The following is a 21,303-nucleotide window of genomic DNA, read 5'->3' on the forward strand; positions in this document are numbered from 1 at the left end:
AAGGTCTACTTTATGCTCCACCACTGACACATCCTCCTCTTCTAAGAAGGAGAGGAAGCAAGACAGGAAATGTTTCTGTATTAGGTTATAAACAACTAGCAGTGGAACTATAGGCTATTTATGCTGAAATCACATTGAAATCAGCATGGTTATAGGGCAATTGCTAACAGAATGACATAGAATTCTACAGCTAGCTATTCAACAATGTATTTCTACTCTTGTACTAAAGGAAATACAAAACATACATAACTGCAAACTTGGAAGACACTGACTATTGAGCATAGGATGGTATGCAGGAGTGTCTACAGAATGAACCAAATCACTGGCTAATATGCCATTTCAGACATTATCCAAAGGTAAAGGAGATTTGGTCCCTTGGCTTTATGGTGAGTATTGATTCAAGGGTGCTTTCACTGGGTAGTCATTAGAAACGCATGTCCTTGAACCAGCAATATAACATTTTGGCTAATTTAAATCTTGCAATATAGAGATGTGTGCAAGGAAAGCTTTTATTTTCTGATTATTAAAATCTTTTTCATGCTGTTTACCACTGCAGAAAGTAAATGAAAACACAAGTTAATACAATTACAAATGAACAGCATTTTTACATATATCTAGTAAGCAATATGTGAGGAACATTTAAGAGATAATCTCTGCAAAAGCAATGTGAATCTCAAGACATAACTACTACTTGTTGATATAAGAGTGAAAATTCAGACATCACAATCAGCAAGCTCCTCAAGGCTGCATCAAAATTCTTGATTCCTGAAGAGTTTTGTGGTACTGCTTACTGATGGCGTACCAAAGATACTAAATATATCCAGACAGATAACATGTTATTTGGGTAAGGATGAATATACACAGCAAGAGCAAATTCTGTGTTGGGAACCTCTGAAGAATGAATTCCTGTCTGATAAACAGCTTCAGTTATTGACTGTAGATCCAGATATGGCATTTGAATAGGAAATCCTGTAACCTACAAAAAATTAGAAATTAAATTATAAAATAATCACTCTGTCAAACATCAAACGTTGCATATTTGCTCAGCAATGATATTAAACTTTAGAAAGTATAAATTCTGTAACATTTTTCAGTATCTTAACACTGTGTTTCATGTCTGAAGTTTGTTTAAATAAAAACAAGGCCACCTAGTGAAATAATTAAGTTCTGGTTCTGAGTTCCGGCTTTACCTCTGAGCACTGGCCCCCTCAACTCTAAATCTTGGGCTTGATCCCTTATCTCTTAACCCTTGTGCCTAGCTCCTAAGTGATGTCTGCCTGTGGCTCAGTCCTGACTGCAAAGATCCAACCCGCCCCCCCTTTATAAGAGCAGAAATAATGGGAGTGAGTGTCCCTGAGAACAGGACATTTCAATAATCTAGCAGCATAAACACTAACCCAGTAATGTTCCTGGAAAGCCTCCAAATTATTTTCTTCTTTTTCTCTAGCTGTCTGTCCATTTCTAAATTCTAGATTTGAGAGAATTTGTCGTAAGACACTGGTACACTGTCGATGCCACCGAGTTGGCTGCTGAGATCGCCATTCCATAAATTTCTTTTTCAAAGTCTTTTCAATCCTGTATTTTTTAAAAAAAGTTGCAGCATGAACAGTAACCATTACAGCATTGTATTAACAAAACGTAGTGTTGTATTAACATTGTAGTGACAAAACGTCTAAATTAGTGGATGTCATGGAATGTAGGACAGAAACAATATTTGCAAAGGGGAAAATTACATACAAACCATACATGCAAGAGAAGCTATGATAAGAAGGAAGAGAGGCTGAATGGAAAGTGGTCATGATGTCAAGTTTGCTAATGGGCCTTGCCTTTTGAGTGGCATAACTGACACTGCAACAGAAGAAGGCAGATGACTTATTACAAGGCTTCCTTCTGGTCAGCAGGCTGGATGAAAAAACTTCTTTTTTTTGGCATCTTTTAAATTGATGCCAGTTAATCATATATTAGGGACGCGGGCTTGCCGATCAGGTTGGCAGTTCGAATCCCCGCGACGGGGTGAGCTCCCGTTGCTCAGTCCCTGCTCCTGCCAACCTAGCAGTTGGAAGTAGAAAGTGCAAGTTGAAAGTGCAGTTGAAAGTGCAAGTAGATAAATAGGTACCGCTCCGGCGGGAAGATAAACAGCATTTCCGTGCGCTGCTCTGGTTCGCCAGAAGCGGCTCAGTCATGCTGGCCACATGACCCGGAAGCTGTACGCCAGCTCCCTCGGCCAATAAAGCAAGATGAGCACCGCAACCCCAGAGTCGGTCATGACTGGACCTAATGGTCAGGGGTCCCTTTACCTTTACCTTTAATCATATATTATAATAAAAAACAATAAGTATATAAAACCAAAAAAAGAGAGAAAAGAGAAAGGGGGGAAACAAAACCCCCTTCTAAAGTAGATATTAACCCTAGTCTCACACTGAAGGGGATAGACTCTTCCAGCTCTCAACTGGGAGCTTTCCTTTCTTCTCTTAGCCCCTCACCCTGGGAGATCTTCCCTTGCCTGCCTCTCACACGGGGTCTTTCACCAACCATTCATCACCTTCATTAGCCCAAAGTAGAGGACATCAAAAATGAAACAAATCTTGGACCTAGAATACTATTTCACTGTTTTCTTTTTTATGGAAGATGCTTGACAGGTTGGTGATGGTGTATTACATAGACTCTTTTCAGTCTGAGTTCAGGCCTCTCTCATAATACTAGAACACAGGATTATACAGTGGAAGATTAGAACAGACAAGAAGAATCACTTCTTCACACAATGCATATTTAAACTATGGTATTTCCTTCCACAATATGATATGATATAACTACAGCCTGCTGCTTTTCTTTGAAAATAAGAGTGGTAACATTAAATGCTTTAAAAAAACCACTACCATTATTAACATAGCGTGTAGTTTGATCCAAAGCTCCTAAACTTTAAAAGTTATTTGAAAGAATGTTGTTTAAAGTACATACCTATTTTGTAGCTCCACGACTAAACTTACATCAGTTGGGGTGTAAAATAGTTCTTCTTGCTAAAACAGATATTGTACAATATATACAGATACACATTAAGCAGGATCTGGAACGATTTTCTGAAGGTATCACAGTTTTTTGATACAAAGCACAGCATACGTTAGAAGGAAAATGCAGCTGTAATGTATAATATGGTCAGGGAGTGAGATTCCTGAAGTATAACTGGCACCAATTAAATATTGCTTGTGGTATGGAGATTAATAATGAGAGAAGTTGTGTAGAAAAATGCTAACACTGATGGAGGAGGAGTGAGAGCACAGATAAAATTGACAATAGACTCCTCCCTCTAACTTCAGCTCTCATCTGTTTTCCCACTATGAGGAAATGTTGGATTAGCCTGTGGTTCCGGTTCCAGATTCCATGAGACTGCATGTTTCTTTCCTCCTAAAAGAATTATAGAACCATACAATTGTAGAGTTGGAAGGAATCATGAGCATTATCTAGTCCAACCCCCTTTAATGCAGGAATCCTTTGCCCAACTCAAACCCATGACCCTGAGAATAAGAGTCTCGGGCTCTACTGACTGAGCTATGCCGACGGTAAAGAATTGAACTGTCTGTTTCCATGTGGACACAATCTGTCTACTTATTTTTAAAGTCTGCTGGTTTAATGGTTATTTCCTTATGAATATTGTATACTATTTTATGTAAACTGTTTTGAGGTTAAGCCATGTATAAATGTTGTTAAGGAAAGGAAGAAAAATTACCGAGATATATATTAGTAAATTCAAGTTGTATTCTTGAAATATAGATTCATGTTCCAGGATGCAAGGCTCAAAGCTAATTTTGAGATGTGGAAACAGAATTTCTACAATCCAGCATTCCATCCTATGATGGTATCTATTAAATAGTAAAAACCTGTGTCTTCTACACTGACCTAAAGTTGATTGAATGATGTTGAAGACCACCCTTTTTGAGTGCCCCTGCTAAACTGCTTTGTACAACAAAGGCTCGCATTATTTTTGTGTTTGATGCCTTTTGACTGACAGGTAGGTGTGGTTTGCCCAAAATAGCTCCACAGACCAAACTGAGAATCTTGGTGGGTCTAATTAGGCCTGTGACATGGAGGTTCCTCACCCCTGATTTAAATGCACACACAGCTCTCCGGTATCAGAGCAACTTGCAATTTTTTAAAGCAGAATTCTAGCTCAAATTCTTCTTTCCACAATATGTAATATGTAGGCTCATCCAGTGAGGCTCTGCCCCACTGGGTAAGTCACTTGCAAGGTAAGTACTTTTTGAAATATTTGTCACCTGTACGGTCTGCATTTTTAAATCCTGAACATGGTATGGAAGAAACTGTTTCCATAAGCTTTCCTTTGAAATATCAAAACTGACACACATTGGTGAACTGTTCTGCTGTATGTTGAACCAGACCTATCAAGACATAAAATGTAAACAATAAATAATTGAAATAAACACATATTTGAACTAGTTCTGCTACAACATATCCTTTTAGCTGGAAATGCCATGGACTGAACTTAGGACCTTCTGCTTACAAAACATCTGCTGTCACTGAATGATACTCCCATTTCCACATACACTGAAATTAATACATAATACCATCAGTCTATACTGGATTTGATTCAAAATATGGAAGGTCCAGTGTTTATATGGAGTTTTGCAAAACAAGTGGGCTGACCCAGAAATGTAGCAGCACTACAGAACTTAACAAAGGCAGAAACCAACTGAAACTGGTGAGGTTTATACAATAGTGGGGACTAAGGAATGTCTGTGGGGAGATGAATCCGAGAGATATGACTCACATATGTGTACCCAGTGCTTAGCTTGTGATCCAGAATAGACTTCCTATTGACATCCACCCCACTGTTAAATGTGGTGAAAGAACACAAATAGGAGAGATCAAAATAACAGAGCATGCCCCAGTCTGCACAAAATTTGAATTCACTCCAGTTGAACATACAACCTCACTAGGGTATTTCATAACAAATTAATAACAGTGGTACCTCTGGATGCGAACGGGATCCGTTCCGGATCCCCGTTCGCATCCTGAGCAGAACGCAACCTGCGCCTGTGGGTCACGATTTGCCGCTTCTGCGCATGATGTCATTTTGAGCGTCTGCACATGCACGAACAGCGAAACCTGGAAGTAACCCGTTCCGTTACTTCTGGGTTGCCACAGAATGCAACCTGAAAGCGCTCAACCTGAAGCGACTTTAACCCGAGGTATGACTGTAATAAGAGAAAGACTGACTAAAATATTAGGGGGGGAAATAAGGAAAATAATACGGAAGGAATAAGCTCTGGTCTATTGTGGGAAACAATGAAGGCAGTGTTGAAAGGGGCATGTATACAGGAAAAATCCTTTTAAACATATCACGTAGCACACAAAAATGACAACTGGAACAGGAAATTTCCCTTCTGGAACAAACACACAGTTACAGGATCAAAAGTGCTTTTAAAAAATTGCAAATAAAGTGGAAAGAATTGGAGACCATAGAAATAAAGAAACTATGATACAGCTGTACTTAAAACAAAATACGAATCTGGGGGGAAGGGGGTCTAAACTCTTAGCCACAAGATTATGAAATAAAAGCAATAAAGAAACTATAACTGCCATTAAAACTAAACCAGGAGAAAAGTATTTTCTACATAACAAATCTGAGAAGTATAAAGAATTTTTCTCCTCCTTGTACTCCTCAAAGTCCCCCCTTCAGAAATGATACAATTTTTTAAGCACAACACAAATACCAACTGTAAAGGAAGCTGAGGCAAAACTTATGGAATGGGTAATTAAAGAAGAATGAATAAAAGAGGCAATTAAAAACCAGAAGTGTGAAAATTTCTTGGTCCAGATGGATTTTCTACAGTATTTTATAAAACTTTTACAGATTTAATAGTCCCAAATATGACTATATTGTAGAATGATATATTAGCTGGAGACTCATTGCCACCAACCTGGAAACAAACAATAATTGTATTAATTCCCAAACTTTACAAAGATCCCTCATTAGTGGCATAATATTGCTGATTTCTCTACCCAGATTACAACATTTTCACAACAGGGATGGTTAATGGGAACTTTTATCGGCAAATATAGTTATCAGGCTCGAGCTGGGTATGTCCTGGGCCTTCTTCAGCTGAGGAAAAGCACCTAAAATTGGTTGGTAATTTAAATGTGAGTGAATGGGTGAGCTGCCTGAGAGCTTTACAGCTGAAATTAGGTGGAAAGAGGGCTGCAGGAGGAGGGCCAGAACATAAATGTTGCTCTCTGGAAATCTGGTGCAAGCTGTTAAATCTACTTAGAAGGGTGTATTTGTCGTCACTATGTTCTGTTACTGTAAAGAAATACAGTATTACAAACCCACCACTGCCAATGAATCTTCCCACAATGATGCCGGAAGCTTGTAACAGTATATTGTTATTCTACTTAATTTCTATTTAATCATACTTACATTTTCCCAGCTGATTAAACAATCAACACTCTGTAGAGGGCAAAATGCATCAAATTGCTTATAGCACTGGCCACTCAGTGGATTCCACAGAAAATACTCTCCATTTTCTTGTGTTGCTACATAAGCTACTTTCCCCTGTAATAAGCAAAGGATACAGCCAGCTTTGTTGTTAAAAAAATTACCAAAAAAATGCTAAGAAACTCTATTTTCCTGCCTCTATAACATGGAAAAAATAAGAAAATAAATAAAGCTACACTTAACCTATAATGTCTGTGTTTATACAAGAGGGAAGGAAGAAATGAATAAAACACATTATCTTGCACTTTGTTATTACACTAATACTTTATGAACAATGACTATTTTTCAATAAGACCCTTGCTCTCTTGTTAACCTTTAGAATAGCTATCAATTTCAACATGTATACCATATCCAAGATCATATTTCATCATTCTCCTAGTAATGGAAATTCTCTCTGTTTCTACTCTTGGATTATTGCCATATCTATACTGCTTGTTTATTCCAGTTTTTACATTGCCAAAAGATTACTATTGGGTCCTATGTATAGTTTTTGTTCCTTTACAAATACAGGAGAAACTATATATTATATTTACTCCTTATACTTTCTAATATACTGAGAAATAAAATAGCAATTTGGTATCTTTTAGAAATCCTACAATCCTTATTCACATAAAAACTTGGCTTGATAAAAGCTAGGACCATTTTATTTCAAGAGAATGGGATAGAGGTGGGTAACTATTATTAAGTAATGAAGAATATATAAATCTAAAACAAATAATATTAAGAAATTATTGCCATGGGTGCCGTTGAATCAATAATACAACATCTTAAGGATCACACATGATTGATCATTTAATATCAAAGATAAGACTACACTCCATTTAAACGGGGTTTTGAAATAACTTATCCTGAAACAATTTATTATTTGATAACTTTAATGGATTTTCTTTAATCTGGCAGCTTCTTTTAACACTGTCCTCCTGTTCCTGCTACGCCGAAGCATATGGGTTGGATTCAGAGTTAAGTGCCTAATAAAGCTATGAATTTATACTGTTCCACTTGTTATGTGGCTTATATTTCTGAGAAGAACTATACCACAGGCAGGAAACCTGAAGCCTGCATCGCATTTGGCTCAATGGCTGAATTTGCTGATGACACTTCCAGAGTCAGCTGGTTCATTTCCTTGCCCATTCAAGGTTTTTGCACTTGTTTGTGTTGCTCTCTTTCAGTGCTGGGCTCACTACTGACCCTGTTGTTCATGCCTACTCTTATTTTCATGCCATTCCTCTTCTGAACACAGACATACCAAGTAGAACATCTACTTAGCGTTCAACCATGCACCCTCTATGGTTTCCTGCTGCCACTGATTCTCTCCATACTGATCTGCACTGAACTGAGAACGAAAAAGTTCACCACCCCTTGAATTATAGTAACAAAGATTGAAATATTTTGCCAGACTTACTTCTAACACTGAAGTTCCCAACAGTACCCATGCTTTTTTCCCAATATACAGAAAGTAGTTACATAGAAGCACTGCATGTTCTTCTTTACTACCAATACCAAGTTCAAGGAAATTCTGTTAGAAATATAAGATCATTCATTTTTAAAAGCAATGCATATATTCTTCATCTTCCCATCAAAATAATACTACAGTGGCATTGCCACGAGGAAGTTCAGAAATGGCAGCTTGCATGTTATTTAAAGATTAACTTCAAGTAGCAAAATAAAAAAATCACAATGCTCTCACAAGTTACATTACTTCCACTGATATATATAAACATATAATTATGAAAATAATAAAAATAAGCAGACTAAGTTCAAGGTGCTCATACTGCTGTACTGCTTTATTTAGCTTGGGATGAAAGTACCCCTTTGAAAGCCACTTTGAAGTTCGGAAACCCTCTGTAATCCTGTGGAAGATGCCCCCATCCAAGTTTTGCCAACTACCCACATCATTCTGGTGGGGCCCTAATTCTACCATATTTTTAGCAAGTCTTGCTTTAGTAACACTTTCTACCATTTTAACTGGAACAGATATAACACCTGTAATTTCCTCTTAAAATCTTCCTTTCCGATGGTGTAATATATTGATCAAATTCTGTGGCATACACATGGTTAAGGAATTTCTTTTTTGACTATAGTACTTGCATGAAAGCTATGCAGGGCTGGTGACTTGTTACTTTTATCAGTTTAGCTTCTGCCCCTCCCCTCATCTTAATTAACTTAGAAGACGCTCAAACTTCAACCTGTTTGAACTGCAGAAACATTTCAAACATCATTACTCATATTTTCAGGTATATTATTATGACTTAAAAGGAACATCAAAACATGTTTTTATTTAACAAATTTATACCCTGCTCTTCAATAAAATCCTTTTTAAAGTGGTTAAGGAACGCAATTTATATTTTAAAAAATCAAACCAGTAAAAAAAAGCATAGAAGAAATAAAATGTCATATACCTCTGATGTCATCCAAAGATCAACATCATTGTTTTCATCCCCAGTGTCTGATATACAAGGAATTAAAGACACAAATCGTGATATAAGATCCTACAAAACAAATAGGAGTATGTTTGTCTCAGAAATACATATTAAAATAATCCATCTGACATTTGGCATTTAATTAAAGGCATCAAGCAATAATTAACTCATTGTGTTACCTTTTTTTTACATTCTTACACAGGTTAGCTGCGATCTTATGCCACCCTGATGATGGATGTGAGCTTTTGCTGTGATATTGACCGTCCTCAGCATCACATGTCTCAGTTTCATAGCTGGAACCAAATGCTGCAATGCCAGCCTTACAGCTCATAGTTTCCACCAGTTTGCCTTTAATTGTGGGACCCCTGCTGTGAGCGCCCCAGCCCACCAAGTATGTGCTGATTCTGTGATAAACATTACATACTTACAGAAGTTGAGTTAGGCTCATCAGCACACATATCTAATAACTGCTGAGGTGGATTCAGAGAGGTAATGTACTTTGTTACTAAAATATTTCTTCCTTGATTGTTAAAAGCTGAGGTTATTATTCTCCTCTTTGGAAACAATGCTTTGCATGTTTGCTTAAAAACGTATGCTTTTTGCAACAGTGTTTGATCTTCATGATCTAAGAACTGAAAAACAATCTAGAGTTAGAAGTGAACAGTGATGTGGCTGACTTTGCTGATGATATTAAATTGTTCAGGGTCATTCATTGTTCAGGATTGTTAAAATAAAAAGGGATTGTGTAGAGCAGGCATAGGCATATTCAGCCCTCCAGCTATTTTGGGACTACAATTCCCATCATCCCTGACCTCTGGTCCTGTTAGCTAGGGATGATGGGAGTTGTAGTCCCAAAACATCTGGCGGGCCGAGTTTGCCTATGCCTGGTGTAGAGCTCCAAAAAGACCTCTACAAACTGAATGAATGGACAGTAAATGGAAAGTAAGAGGTGACATGATGGAACAGTATAAAATTATACTGATCTGAAGAAAGTGCATAGCAAAAAGTTTTTCTCCCTGTCTCTTAATATTAGAACTCATGGACATTCAGTGAAGCTGAATGTTGAAACATTCAAAACAAACAAACTAAAGTGCTTCTTCACACAGCATGTATGTAAACTATGGAATAGGTTTCTGCAGGAGGCAATGATGACCACCAACTTGGGTGGTTTGAAAAAAGGACTGGAAAAATTCATGGGGGATACAGCCATGAATAACTAATAGCCATGTGTTTATGCTCTGCTTCCATGCTTGGAGGTAGTGGGCTTCTGAATACCAGTTGTTGGAAACCACAGTAGTGGGGAATGCTCTTGTGATAAGGTCCTCCTTTTGGGCTTTCCATAGGCCTCTGGTTGCCCACTGTGAAAGCAGAATGATGGACTAGAAGGCTGATTGGCCTGATCCAGCAGGTTCTTCCAAAGTCCTTAAAAACTTATTTTAACCTATAATCTCAGTTATAAATTTCAAAGCAATAATTTCATGCAAAATATCCTATTTATTAAACAGAGTAAAAAATAAAGGCCAACCTTGTCTGATTCTAAATTATTTTCAGTAGAAGATATTTGAGGTTCAATAGTGGCAAAGATGGTTAAAAAAGTATATTCCTTCAAGTTCTGGCCATGACATTCTTCTTTGGGAGGAACGTATGTCTTACTCCAAGTATATCCAAGCAAAACCGGTGGCATATTTACTTGAAATGTACCACAAATCTGCGAAAACACACATTATTTGGCTTACTGAAACAAATGCAAGTATTAAGTTAAGAGTTTAAAAATCTAATGATATGGCTGCATTACAATCTTGCTGTGTTAAAAGCAACTCATTATCTGCAGTTATATTAATGATACAAAATCTTTAAAAACATGATTCTTCTTCATTACCTTTGATTGCTCCAGGAGTGTAGAGAAAGGAAACATAACTGATCCAAGCCAATTCTTTCTTACATAGGAGTGACCACTGCAGTTTTTTGGACATGTGTCCTAACCAAGTTAATAATTTGTGTTAATCTTTTGTATTTTAGTATGCATTATTCAACTATGTTTCCTCAACAGCTGAATCTTAGAACTATCTCACGTCTTTATTCACTTACTGCCTAAACAAGGTGTAAGGTGTTTAAGTATTTTCCTAGCTGCAACTTATCAAAAACTTTGGGGGCACAAAACAGATTTGCAATAATATTCTCTCCTCGTTAAATATCACCAATTTTATTTCTAGTGTTGATAAACAATTTGAAAAGAAATGCAGGGTAAATATTTAAACTAGAAACAAGAGGTAACACCTAATACTTGTAAAAATATCAAATGATTTAGCTGGGTTATAAATACATTCTTAGAAAAAATGCTGTCTAGTTTCAAATATGATGCTGAAATAGGGTTTGGTGTACAAAATACCAGACTTTTCTTTAAAATCTGTAATACAATACTGTACTCCACCATACTATGCTATAACCTTCTGTGATTCCTTGTACACATTACCCGAACAAATTTAGTCTACAATTTACCTCATGCTTTTCAATCACAAATTCATCAAAAATGTTAATATTTATATTGTCTTTGATTTTAGATAGCCCTGAAAAAGTATAATCATGTCCTGGAGAGCTGAAACAAAAACAAAAGCAAAAAAATTAAATCAAACATTTTGACAACAAAGTTACTGAAACTATGTATAGTTGTATCTCGGCTCTCGAACGTCTTGGGAGTAGAACGTTCCAGTACCCAAACGATCGAAAACCAGAAGTGAGTGTTCCGGTTTTCAAACATTCTTTTGGAAGCCGAACAGACTTCCGGAATGGACTGACTTCCGAGTTATGACTGTACTGTCATACTGTACTGAGGTTTTGGTTTAATGTTCTGCTTGTGCACTGCATCTTTATGCATAACTTCTCAAGCCATTCTGAATGGGTCCTGCCATGAACAGTTGAGGAGGTGGGGTAGCAGAAGAGCCCCGTTGGGTCAGACTGAAGACACATATAGTCCAGCATCCTGTTTCTACACTGGCCAAACAGATGCTCATGGGAAGACTACAAGGAAGACCTGAGTGCAACAGCATCCTCCCTACTTGTGATTCCAAGAAGCTGGTTCTTAGAGACATACTGCCTCCAAAAGTGAAGATAGAACATAGCCATCACAGCTAGTCATCACTGGTATCTTTTATCCTCCAGGAGATTCTGCAGCTGGGAGGAAATCTGTGACTCCCTCCACTCACCAAATACATGATCAGAACTGCTTCTACTCAAGAATGTGAAACCTGGGATCCAACCCTATATTTCTAAACACAAAAAAAAAAGGCCGAAGCCTTCAACATTTCATATTCTTCAAGCTCCTTGCAAGGCAACCCCTATGATAATATTCAGATAATTTGCACAACCATGCAAAATCAGGGATTACTGATTTAACATATGTAACCGATATATACAGTTGAAATCAGAGACTTAAAATAATAGAACAGGATGCAATGTAAAAAAAACATTTGGCCACAGAAAACTTGAAGTACTGTATACATTATTAAAAGTGAGATACGCGTAACTTACATAAAATCAACTTGCAGTTCTTCGTTCCAGCATGGATGAGAGCCATCAGCAGTGCTAGTTTGATAGATTGTGTCCTGGAAGGTAACTTCTACAAAAGGGTGGACACCCACCTAAAATAAAAATGTGCAGTACATACTGGAATTTATTTTGGTTTTGTCTCATTTTCAGGCCTATTGATCACAGACATTTTCCTTATTACAGTTATTTAGATAAACTGCAGACATTTTAAAAATGTCTGCTACTACTGTATGGCATCAAGTCTTAGTTTGTTCCTTGCTGATCCAACCCTGGAGCTCTGTGTTGCTAGAGCACAACCTAAGTCCTGGATTCAGTCTGAACCCTTCTCTACCTAGTCTTATTGCAGAGGACATTATGTCTTCAACATTAAAAATAAAATTTTAGAATCACCTCATTCTCCAAAAATAAATGTATTTTACTGCAATGTATAGGATAACTTTCAATCCCTATGCCACAAAGCTCGTTGAAGTCCTGCCAGCACAGCATGGGTGTTTATTCAAGCACAGATTGCTCCCTTCTCCCTCAATGTAATAATCAAATTCCACCCCCTGAATACTAGCATTCAAATTAGCTGAAATATCTGAGATTCAGAAGCAAAAAAAAGAGGCCTTGTTATTTAATGAAAGCAAACTTTTAACCACAAGATGAAACTATGTACTGCATACTGCAGTCTTTAGACTAATTTCTGCACACACAAAATAGACATGATTTGGAAATTAATTTAGAGGGGAGCATATAAATGTTGTTTTTCTAATAATTACCTCATACAAAGGGTCTGCTGAATAGGCTGAATTTCCTGATAAAATATGTCTGCCTCTGGACATACGATTTGGTAAATAGGATGGTGAATTAGCAACTCCAACCCTTGAGATAGTAAACAAGAATTACATGCATATTTCAGCCAGTTTACCTTATTAACATGCATCAAGATTCCCTGCTTATGTATAGGTACATAATTGGCTGGTTGTTACTAGAAATAAAAGGCAGTGGAAATGCACGCCTGCTGGAGTGGAGGCAGGAAAAGACCACTTTGAAAGTTGACATTGCAGCATACACACTTGCAAACTGAGACAGGAAAAAAAATGAACGTTATCAGAGGCGCAATCTCAGCAGGTAGGCAGCCAGCTTGCTTTCCGTTAATTGCTAACCAGGTGAAAGGGGTTAGCAGTGAGCAGCAATCTTCTGAACTGGGGCTCTGAGCCAAGATGGAGTTGGCCAAGCAAGACAGAGACAGCAGGAGGCAGTACCCTGTTGCTGTACCTCCACAACCTGGTAGGCACCCACATTTGTAGAGTGTGTGTGCTAAATTAAGATAAGTCTGCCTGTTGCAGGTACCTCAATATTCAGTGGCTTAATAAAGTTGTGGCTCTTTATTTAAACCACATCCATCCATCCATGCCTTCATTCTGAGTTTGGAAGCAATAATAGTTAATAGTTTTCTTTGTGCTTTGCTACTTAAGCAAAATCATGAATAATGCATCTCTTAAGGGAGAATTTCAGCATAACGCTTGTAATTCTATGCAAGTCAATGAGACTAAACCAAAGCAAGTATTTTGTGATTTGCCCCCTATGTCAATCATTATTGTTAAAATATTATTTAGATTCTCTGAAAGAAAGCTCTGTTTGCTTGCAGCTACAGCATACTATTTTGTAATCCAAATTACTTGCATAATAATGTATAAAAGAACAAACATACTTTCAAACACAGTAACATGTAAAATTATTATTAGTTTGTTTCAGAATACTGTACACTAAAGCCTTGATTTTTCAACATAATTTGATTAGATTTAGTGGCTATTATGCTAACCATTTACACTTTCACAAAATCCTTCTACATATCTGTACACTAAAATAGTATTTCACTGCACAGCTGAACTTCGGATAAAAATAGCACAAAATGCTAACAATGTGTTGATGATTAGAAGCTGCAGTAAAATATGCACTATGTTTTAATATGCTTTCCCTATAATTCTTGTTATACTTGGATTTTCCCATAAATATTTTTTCTAACTTAACCATTGTATCTGTCTCACTTCATTCAGTGACTTTTAAGATACTGAAGATATTTAACAAAATATATGTAGCAGTGTTCTTAGCAGTTGAAATTGTTCCTTCATTCTAGATGTTTCCAAGTGGAAACTTTATACTGATAGGCATATAGAACAGATTATGAAATATGTATGCAACTCCCGAGACAGACGGAAGCCAACCATTATGCAATTCTCTATGACACAATGTGTTGATATAAACAGTCTTTCTCAAGAGTCAAGGTCTTTATAATATAGGAATTCTGTACCTACTTAGTTGGTGGTGCCTTTCTTGCAGGAATATTATAGGCTCTCAATATTCTGATGAGAAGTTTTACATCTCCATCAGAGACAGCCTGTGCTGGGATCTTTCGCCTCTCTTTCCTTTGTGGTTTCAAATGTCTTTTGCGTTCACCTAGCTTGAAAATTGCATTACTCAATTCACTATTTAAAAAAAGGAAATAATTTAGATCAGACTTGCATATGCTTATATGAGAAAAATCTAAATCTTAATTATGCATTTTGTAACTTAATTCTAGAAAAATAAGTTTTAACCTTCAATGTTTTTCTATAGGCTTTTTGTAATAAAATGAACTGTAAAATTCAGAAACTTTAATCAGGTGGTCTATGAAGATTATAGAACAGCCAAAAATATATGTACATAGCCCTACACTAAGCAGCAAAGTGAATGGGGTATAGTCCATTAACCTTTTACATAATAAATGAATATAGTACCTCATAGATATAATTTCTTCATAATCATTCACAATATCTGATAAGTTAAACTTGTGCCTAATGGTCACAATTCGTTTTGTAGCTTGTTTTCTCATCTGTATATAAAAAAGAGACTCGATGAATGCAATCTGAAACTAAATCATCATGGGTTTAGCTACATAGACACCAATATTGTAAGGTCCAATATACCTCAAATGTTTTTGCATTATAGACTACGTTTTTAGAACGTGATATGGATAAAATCTATTATTTATTTATTTATTATTTTGAAATCAGATATTACTTTTAGTTCTAAGTGGGAATTGAAAGGGTTCCTCCAGATCCCAACAGCAAATGGTGGGGACAGTTAAGCACAGGTGTGCTACATATGATCATTGTTGCAGGTGCAGTGATGACAATTTTGATGCTTCATAGGCATACCAAGTTTGAAACCAAGTTTGACACAAGACGACTCAAACAGTCCTTGAACCCAACCCAGACTGAAATACCTAGCTGTATTTCCAGTTCTTCTGTAGCCATTTATGCTTCATATTAAATTTATGAAAAGTATCATACCATCCTAACAAAAGTGGCAGAACTATTCCTTCGTGCAGAAATAGGATCTGCATCTGTCATCATGTCCTTTTCTAACTGGTTCCCATATGCCTGAAACAAGAATTAGTTCATTAATCATAAAGCAATAATTTTCACTGGATTGTGCAGCTGGCCATATACAAGTTAATTTGCTACAATTATGTTCCATTTTTCATTGTATCTGGGGAACTCGCATAACTCTCAAGCATTTTGTCCCTCAGCTTTAGAATAATACTTTCTAAGTACTTTTTTGTATGAATTAATGTATATCTTTGATTTCCTATATAAACATTAAATATTTGATATTTCCTTGTTTTCTGTTTTCTCCATATGTTATTCAAGAGCCTGGGATTATGTATGCAGTCTTGAGCTTCTTGAAAGAAAGACAAGATGGAAATAAATTTTTAAAATGAATTTACTAAAACTATGTAGAAAGGCATCATAAAGCTCCATTCCTAAAAATACATAATCAATATTGCCCAACATGAATGTGGATATTAGAATGAAACACATAGCCAATACTGTTTGTATTCAAGCAAACAGTATCCAAAATTGTAGGCCAACATTTGTTTTTAAAGTGGAATACCTGAAAGACTGTGTCTGGTATTTCTCTGTCATACAGAGGAATTTGCTGGAAACCATAGAAATCTAACTGTCCCAAGCTTCTCAGCTGCAACAGCTGGAAACGTTTACAATTTGTAATCTCTTCTGCAGTAACAAAGTTAAATTCTTCTTGCAGCTGTTCAAGACGAAAGTATTTTGATTCATTTTGCTCCAAGGATTTTGTATACTAGGAAATATAAAATAATTTATTTAGCAAGTTAGTTGCCTACAACAAATAAGTATGGCTGTTGTTCTTAAATTTAAACTAAAAAATTTACTTCTCTTAATACCGCTTGCAATGTTATGTTCCACATGCATGCTGAAATGATAAAGAATAACAATTGAAAACACAACTTTTGCACATCAGAAAGTGCAGGTGCATCGATCTTGCAAACCTGGTTCAGGAACTCAGCAAAATGTGTGTCAGATGCACACCTCACATTTCCAAAAAGTCTCTGATATGACAAAGACCTAAGTATCAACTGATACACTAGCTACTGAGACTTAAATATTTACCATGATTATCTCAATCAAATCCAAATAATCAGGGTTATTTGGATCAATATTGGCTTCTTTTGCCCACTCAATTAGTTTCTGTATGTCATAATGTTGCCAAATTCCAGTTCCTTTTCCTGAATCAATACACCTTGGCACACTAAAGAAAAAGAAAAAAGAATTAAAGGGATAAACAAGTCTCATCATGATGGAACTCTATTCAGCAAATATAAACCTTACTACCTAATGCAGGCAACATGAAGGGGCTGAAATGTGGGTGCTAAAGGAGCTCCTGTGTCATCAACTGTCCAAGATAAAGAATACATTAATTTTCCTGATGTCAGAATACATAGTTCTTCTCTTTCCTTTTCATCAAGGAAAAAAGATACATCTGTCAAAAACATAACTGAAATAAGCCTTTTGATAACAAGACCTTATAATTATGTTTAACATATTATTACTAACAATAATGCCGCAATGTGGATAAGCCTACACAGACGAGAGAGAGAAAACAAATATGAGATATAAACTACCATTAACACCCCCAAGCATTCCTACTTTTACATCATTTGAGTGAATTAATGATAACTGCCATACATCCAATTTATACCCAAATTCCTGAGCTGGGGGTTTTTTTCTGATAAAAAACAAGTGATCAGAGTGAAGTATCCTGGCCACCATGATGATAATGGAAATGGTTGGACTGCAGTGTTGAGGCCAAACTAATCATGACAACAGCAGTTTCGTGTGTTTAAACGTGGATCTGCCCACTCACATGAAGAGGGAGGATATGATGGTCTGTTTTTGAATAATAAAAGACTTTACAGTTGATTGAAACCTTAATACCCTCAATTTACCTCTTCACAGCCTGTTACCCCATAAATGCTTGGTGTTTGAATCATGATGATATGCTCTAAGAAGGTAAGCTGTCAGTGAAGGGTAGGTTTTACACCCCTTACCTGTGCTCCTTTTACTCTGTGACTGGGACAGTTCTACATATGGGTGTAGCCGAGTTTTTTGTTAGGGAGGGCAGAACCTCAGATTTGTATTTATTGTTTGTTTTGTTTCAGGGGGGCAGCTGCCCCCCCTTGGCTATGCCCATCGAGCTACATCTAAATGCATGGATCTGCCATCATTGCATATTGACTAGCCCTCACAGTGACTTATCAGAGGTCTAAAGGTAGAAAGCTAAATATCCTCAGAGTTTGGGGGCTCTATGTAAAAACCTTTTAATTCTATCAAATATATCACTGGATATAATGGGAGAAATAAGCATTTTTAAAAAAGAAAGCCATTATCATACTGACAGGCAGCAGACTTAATAGAGGCACCCTTCCCATATCTAGTTTCCTGTACTGATCATCCACAGAGACATATTGTAGCATATAGTAGTTAAAAATATATATTATGAACTTACTGCTTCCCACTGCCCCATTGGAAGGTTTAACTTGTTGTTCACAACTAAACTCTGCCTCCTCCAAAACATCTTTGCTTTTCAATGTAACATTATTGGGAAGAGGTAAGTACACTTTGGCCAACAAAGTCAGTTTTTTACTTGATTCAAATATCTAAAATTAAACAAATCACCCAATGTTTTTAAAAAAGAAGATTAAGCTGTGTCAGCTTAACCAAAGAAAGGCAAGAAAAGAAATATATGCAAAGAAACCCTATTATACACGTATTAAAAGGCTGATATAAATCAGTACTGTACCTAGTGCAAAGTGGATTCTTTTTAAGTAAACAAGTAGTCATCAGTACAGCACAATATTGTGTAAAAGGTACCACTGATCTAAGATTATAAATATATTCTAAAATCCACACATTACAAAATCAGTGGCTGTATCACATGGACTAATGATGTACTCCCAAAATGTAACTACATATTTTCTTCTTTACCATATGCACGTCCTACAAGGAAGCCACAATTGGCCCCACTTTCCACTGGCATGTACAGATAATATAACACAGCATCAAAGGTGGGTCTAGGGGAGTGTGACTGGTACAATCACTCCGGGCAAGGAGCGTCTGGGGTGCTGAAGCAGGTGCCACAACTATGATATCCAATGGAAGGCAAGAGGCAGGGAGTGCCAGATTTTGGCGTTGCACAGGGCGCCACGGAAATTTGAGATGCCAAAATCCTGACAAGCGTGAAAAAGACATGTGACATTTTCACACATTATGAAACACCATAGATTCGCACATTAAAATAAAAATACAGGAAGCTGTGCTGAGTACAAACAATAGTTCTTAAATATTACATCAAAATACAAACCAATTTTCTTCAAAGTGCATGGTTTGTAAAGAACAGCTTCAGCTATGGTACACTGTTGAACTATTTTTATCATATAACTAGGCATACCTCTAATCGAAGAGATTCAGGCCAGTTTAATACTTGAATTCTAAAAATTTGCTGAAATATTACTTTAAAATCCTGCTGAAGAGGCGCTTCGGAAGTAGAGGAGACCAATTTATTGTTGTAATATATTTTAATAAAGTATTTTTCCATTTTGACTTTTTCCCTTCTCTGTCGTTCATCTCTAAACATACCGGAATACAGACCAGATCAAATAATATATTAATATTTATATACACAACCAGCCAACAAATCAGAGGAAACTTTCAAAATACAATAAAATATGTGCTCACACTTTTCCTACATTGGTTCTCACTATGGCAAACATTTTAAATGTTTAATGTGTACAGAATTAAATTGAATATTAATTATATATTCCATGTCAAACCAAAAAGTGGGGGATTACAGCATAATCACATATTTTCTTTAACTTGTGCAAAGTTATTAAAGATTTTGAAATCAATAATAAAGATACATTTTCTTTCTATCACTGGGTTTGAAGTCACAATTCTCATATATGTGTTTCTTTTTATCACAAGAATTATTAAGAGCTCCAAAAATTAGGGAGCCATTGCTCACACAGTGAAACTGCTTCTTCCTCTCCTCTAACCTGCAGCTCCCACATACCCCAAATCTGCTCCAAAGGGCTGGGGGATACTCCAGGGCAGATTTGGGGACATGGGGGGGGGGGAGATGGTAAACCAGAAGATTTATGTTGCATAAGCACAGGGCCGTCTTAAGCAAATTCGGTGCCATGGTGCAAAGATCCTTCCCGTGCCCCCCTTTCCCAGAGTTGACCTTTTTTTAAGGCTAGAGGAGGCGGGCAGTGGCTGGAGGGCGGCTCTCCAGTGGGGAAGAGGCGGAGGCTGGCCACAGTGCCTCCTGGCTCAGCTGGCCGCTTTGTGCCGCAGTGGCCATGGCAGGCAGCACACCGTGCGCCGCTCCAGCCAAGTGTCAGCTCGGTTTTTTCCCTTTTAGCATTCTGGCACGCCGCACAATTCGGCGCCTGCAGGCTAAAAGGGAAAAAACCGAGCCAACGCTCAGTGGGAGCAGCGCACGAACCCTTGCTCACTCAGCACGCTTGTTTGGTGTTCCCCAGACTCTTGCCTGGCGCCCTCCAGAACTTGGCACCCTGGCGCCCCGTGTCACTAGCCTCAATGGGTAAGACGGGCCTGCATAAGCCGATGGATATAACTGGATTATACCCATAGTGCACTGTGTCCTACAATTAGCAGAAATTCAGAGTAACTGGCAGCCAAACATCCAGGAAATTTCCAGGTTTTCCCTTCAGTGATGGTCTTCACATAGGATTTGGCTCCCCCTACTGCTTCAAGATGGGAAATGCTGAACTTCAGAAATAGTCTTGGAGGACAGCATTAATATACAGTAATGGGCATAATGGTGGGGTGGAAAGAACCAGTGGAACATAGTTCTTTCTGGATATCAGACATGCATAGGCTATTGTCATTGTCATCTCCACTTTCAGAAGCAAACTGAGGTGTGGGATGGGCTGGCTGGGGGCTGGCTCACTTAAGGGGCATTTCCCCCCTTCCCCCACCATAAAGCATTATAAAACTCAATAAATAAGCAGAAAACTACAGGTGCACAGTCTTCTCTTTGTGCCATATATAATCTATATATCTATATCTATCTTTCTATCTATCTATCTAGATATCTAGATAGATATACATAGATAGATATACACATGTATAAATTTCCCCCCAGTAGTATTTATACTACTGGGGAAATACGTTTTTATATAGGTGCTTTGTAAAACTAAAAAAAAAGGAAACCTGCAACTCACAGAGGGCACATGTCGTCTGCTGTTATTTCTGTTACAAAGGTAAGATGAGGTACCAAAAGAGGTTCATTTATCCCTCTGATGTCCATTGCGGTTTGGAAGGTATGAGCTGAATCCAAGCATCCCTAGAAATCAATATTTGTATTTTCATTGCACCCAATATATTATTTCAAACAAACCACAATATCTGCATTCCAATTAAAAAACCTGGTGTAATAAGCTTATACTGGCATGAATGA

At 37.2% G+C, this 21,303-nt stretch overlaps 1 protein-coding gene across 3 annotated transcripts in view; it reads right to left on the reverse strand.

The window, feature by feature from the left end:
• CC2D2B (coiled-coil and C2 domain containing 2B) overlaps positions 1–21,303 on the reverse strand; it is a 37,671-nt gene that overhangs the window by 1,681 nt on the left and 14,687 nt on the right. The window contains exons 15-37 of one of the 3 annotated variants that reach the window (XM_081189454.1): positions 21,068–21,189; positions 19,270–19,447; positions 18,328–18,478; positions 17,154–17,301; positions 16,932–17,070; positions 16,399–16,602; positions 15,795–15,884; positions 15,240–15,334; positions 14,778–14,948; positions 13,239–13,341; positions 12,460–12,569; positions 11,431–11,527; positions 10,811–10,909; positions 10,457–10,639; positions 9,360–9,563; positions 8,911–9,000; positions 7,914–8,027; positions 6,434–6,568; positions 4,272–4,394; positions 2,959–3,017; positions 1,398–1,575; positions 686–976; positions 246–550 (exon numbers count right to left, since the gene is read on the reverse strand). In XM_081189454.1, the coding sequence (XP_081045580.1) occupies positions 788–976; positions 1,398–1,575; positions 2,959–3,017; positions 4,272–4,394; positions 6,434–6,568; positions 7,914–8,027; positions 8,911–9,000; positions 9,360–9,563; positions 10,457–10,639; positions 10,811–10,909; positions 11,431–11,527; positions 12,460–12,569; positions 13,239–13,341; positions 14,778–14,948; positions 15,240–15,334; positions 15,795–15,884; positions 16,399–16,602; positions 16,932–17,070; positions 17,154–17,301; positions 18,328–18,478; positions 19,270–19,447; positions 21,068–21,189 (2,982 nt within the window). In that variant the 3' untranslated portion in view covers positions 246–550; positions 686–787. Of the gene's footprint in view, positions 1–245; positions 551–685; positions 977–1,397; positions 1,576–2,104; positions 2,700–2,958; positions 3,018–4,271; positions 4,395–6,433; positions 6,569–7,913; positions 8,028–8,910; positions 9,001–9,359; positions 9,564–10,456; positions 10,640–10,810; positions 10,910–11,430; positions 11,528–12,459; positions 12,570–13,238; positions 13,342–14,777; positions 14,949–15,239; positions 15,335–15,794; positions 15,885–16,398; positions 16,603–16,931; positions 17,071–17,153; positions 17,302–18,327; positions 18,479–19,269; positions 19,448–21,067; positions 21,190–21,303 lie in introns of those variants that run through there. The other 2 variants (XM_081189456.1, XM_081189455.1) reach the window with 2 other exon arrangements.

Source organism: Podarcis bocagei (assembly GCF_964188305.1).
Source record: "Podarcis bocagei genome assembly, chromosome: 4".
NCBI lineage: Eukaryota > Metazoa > Chordata > Lepidosauria > Squamata > Lacertidae > Podarcis > Podarcis bocagei.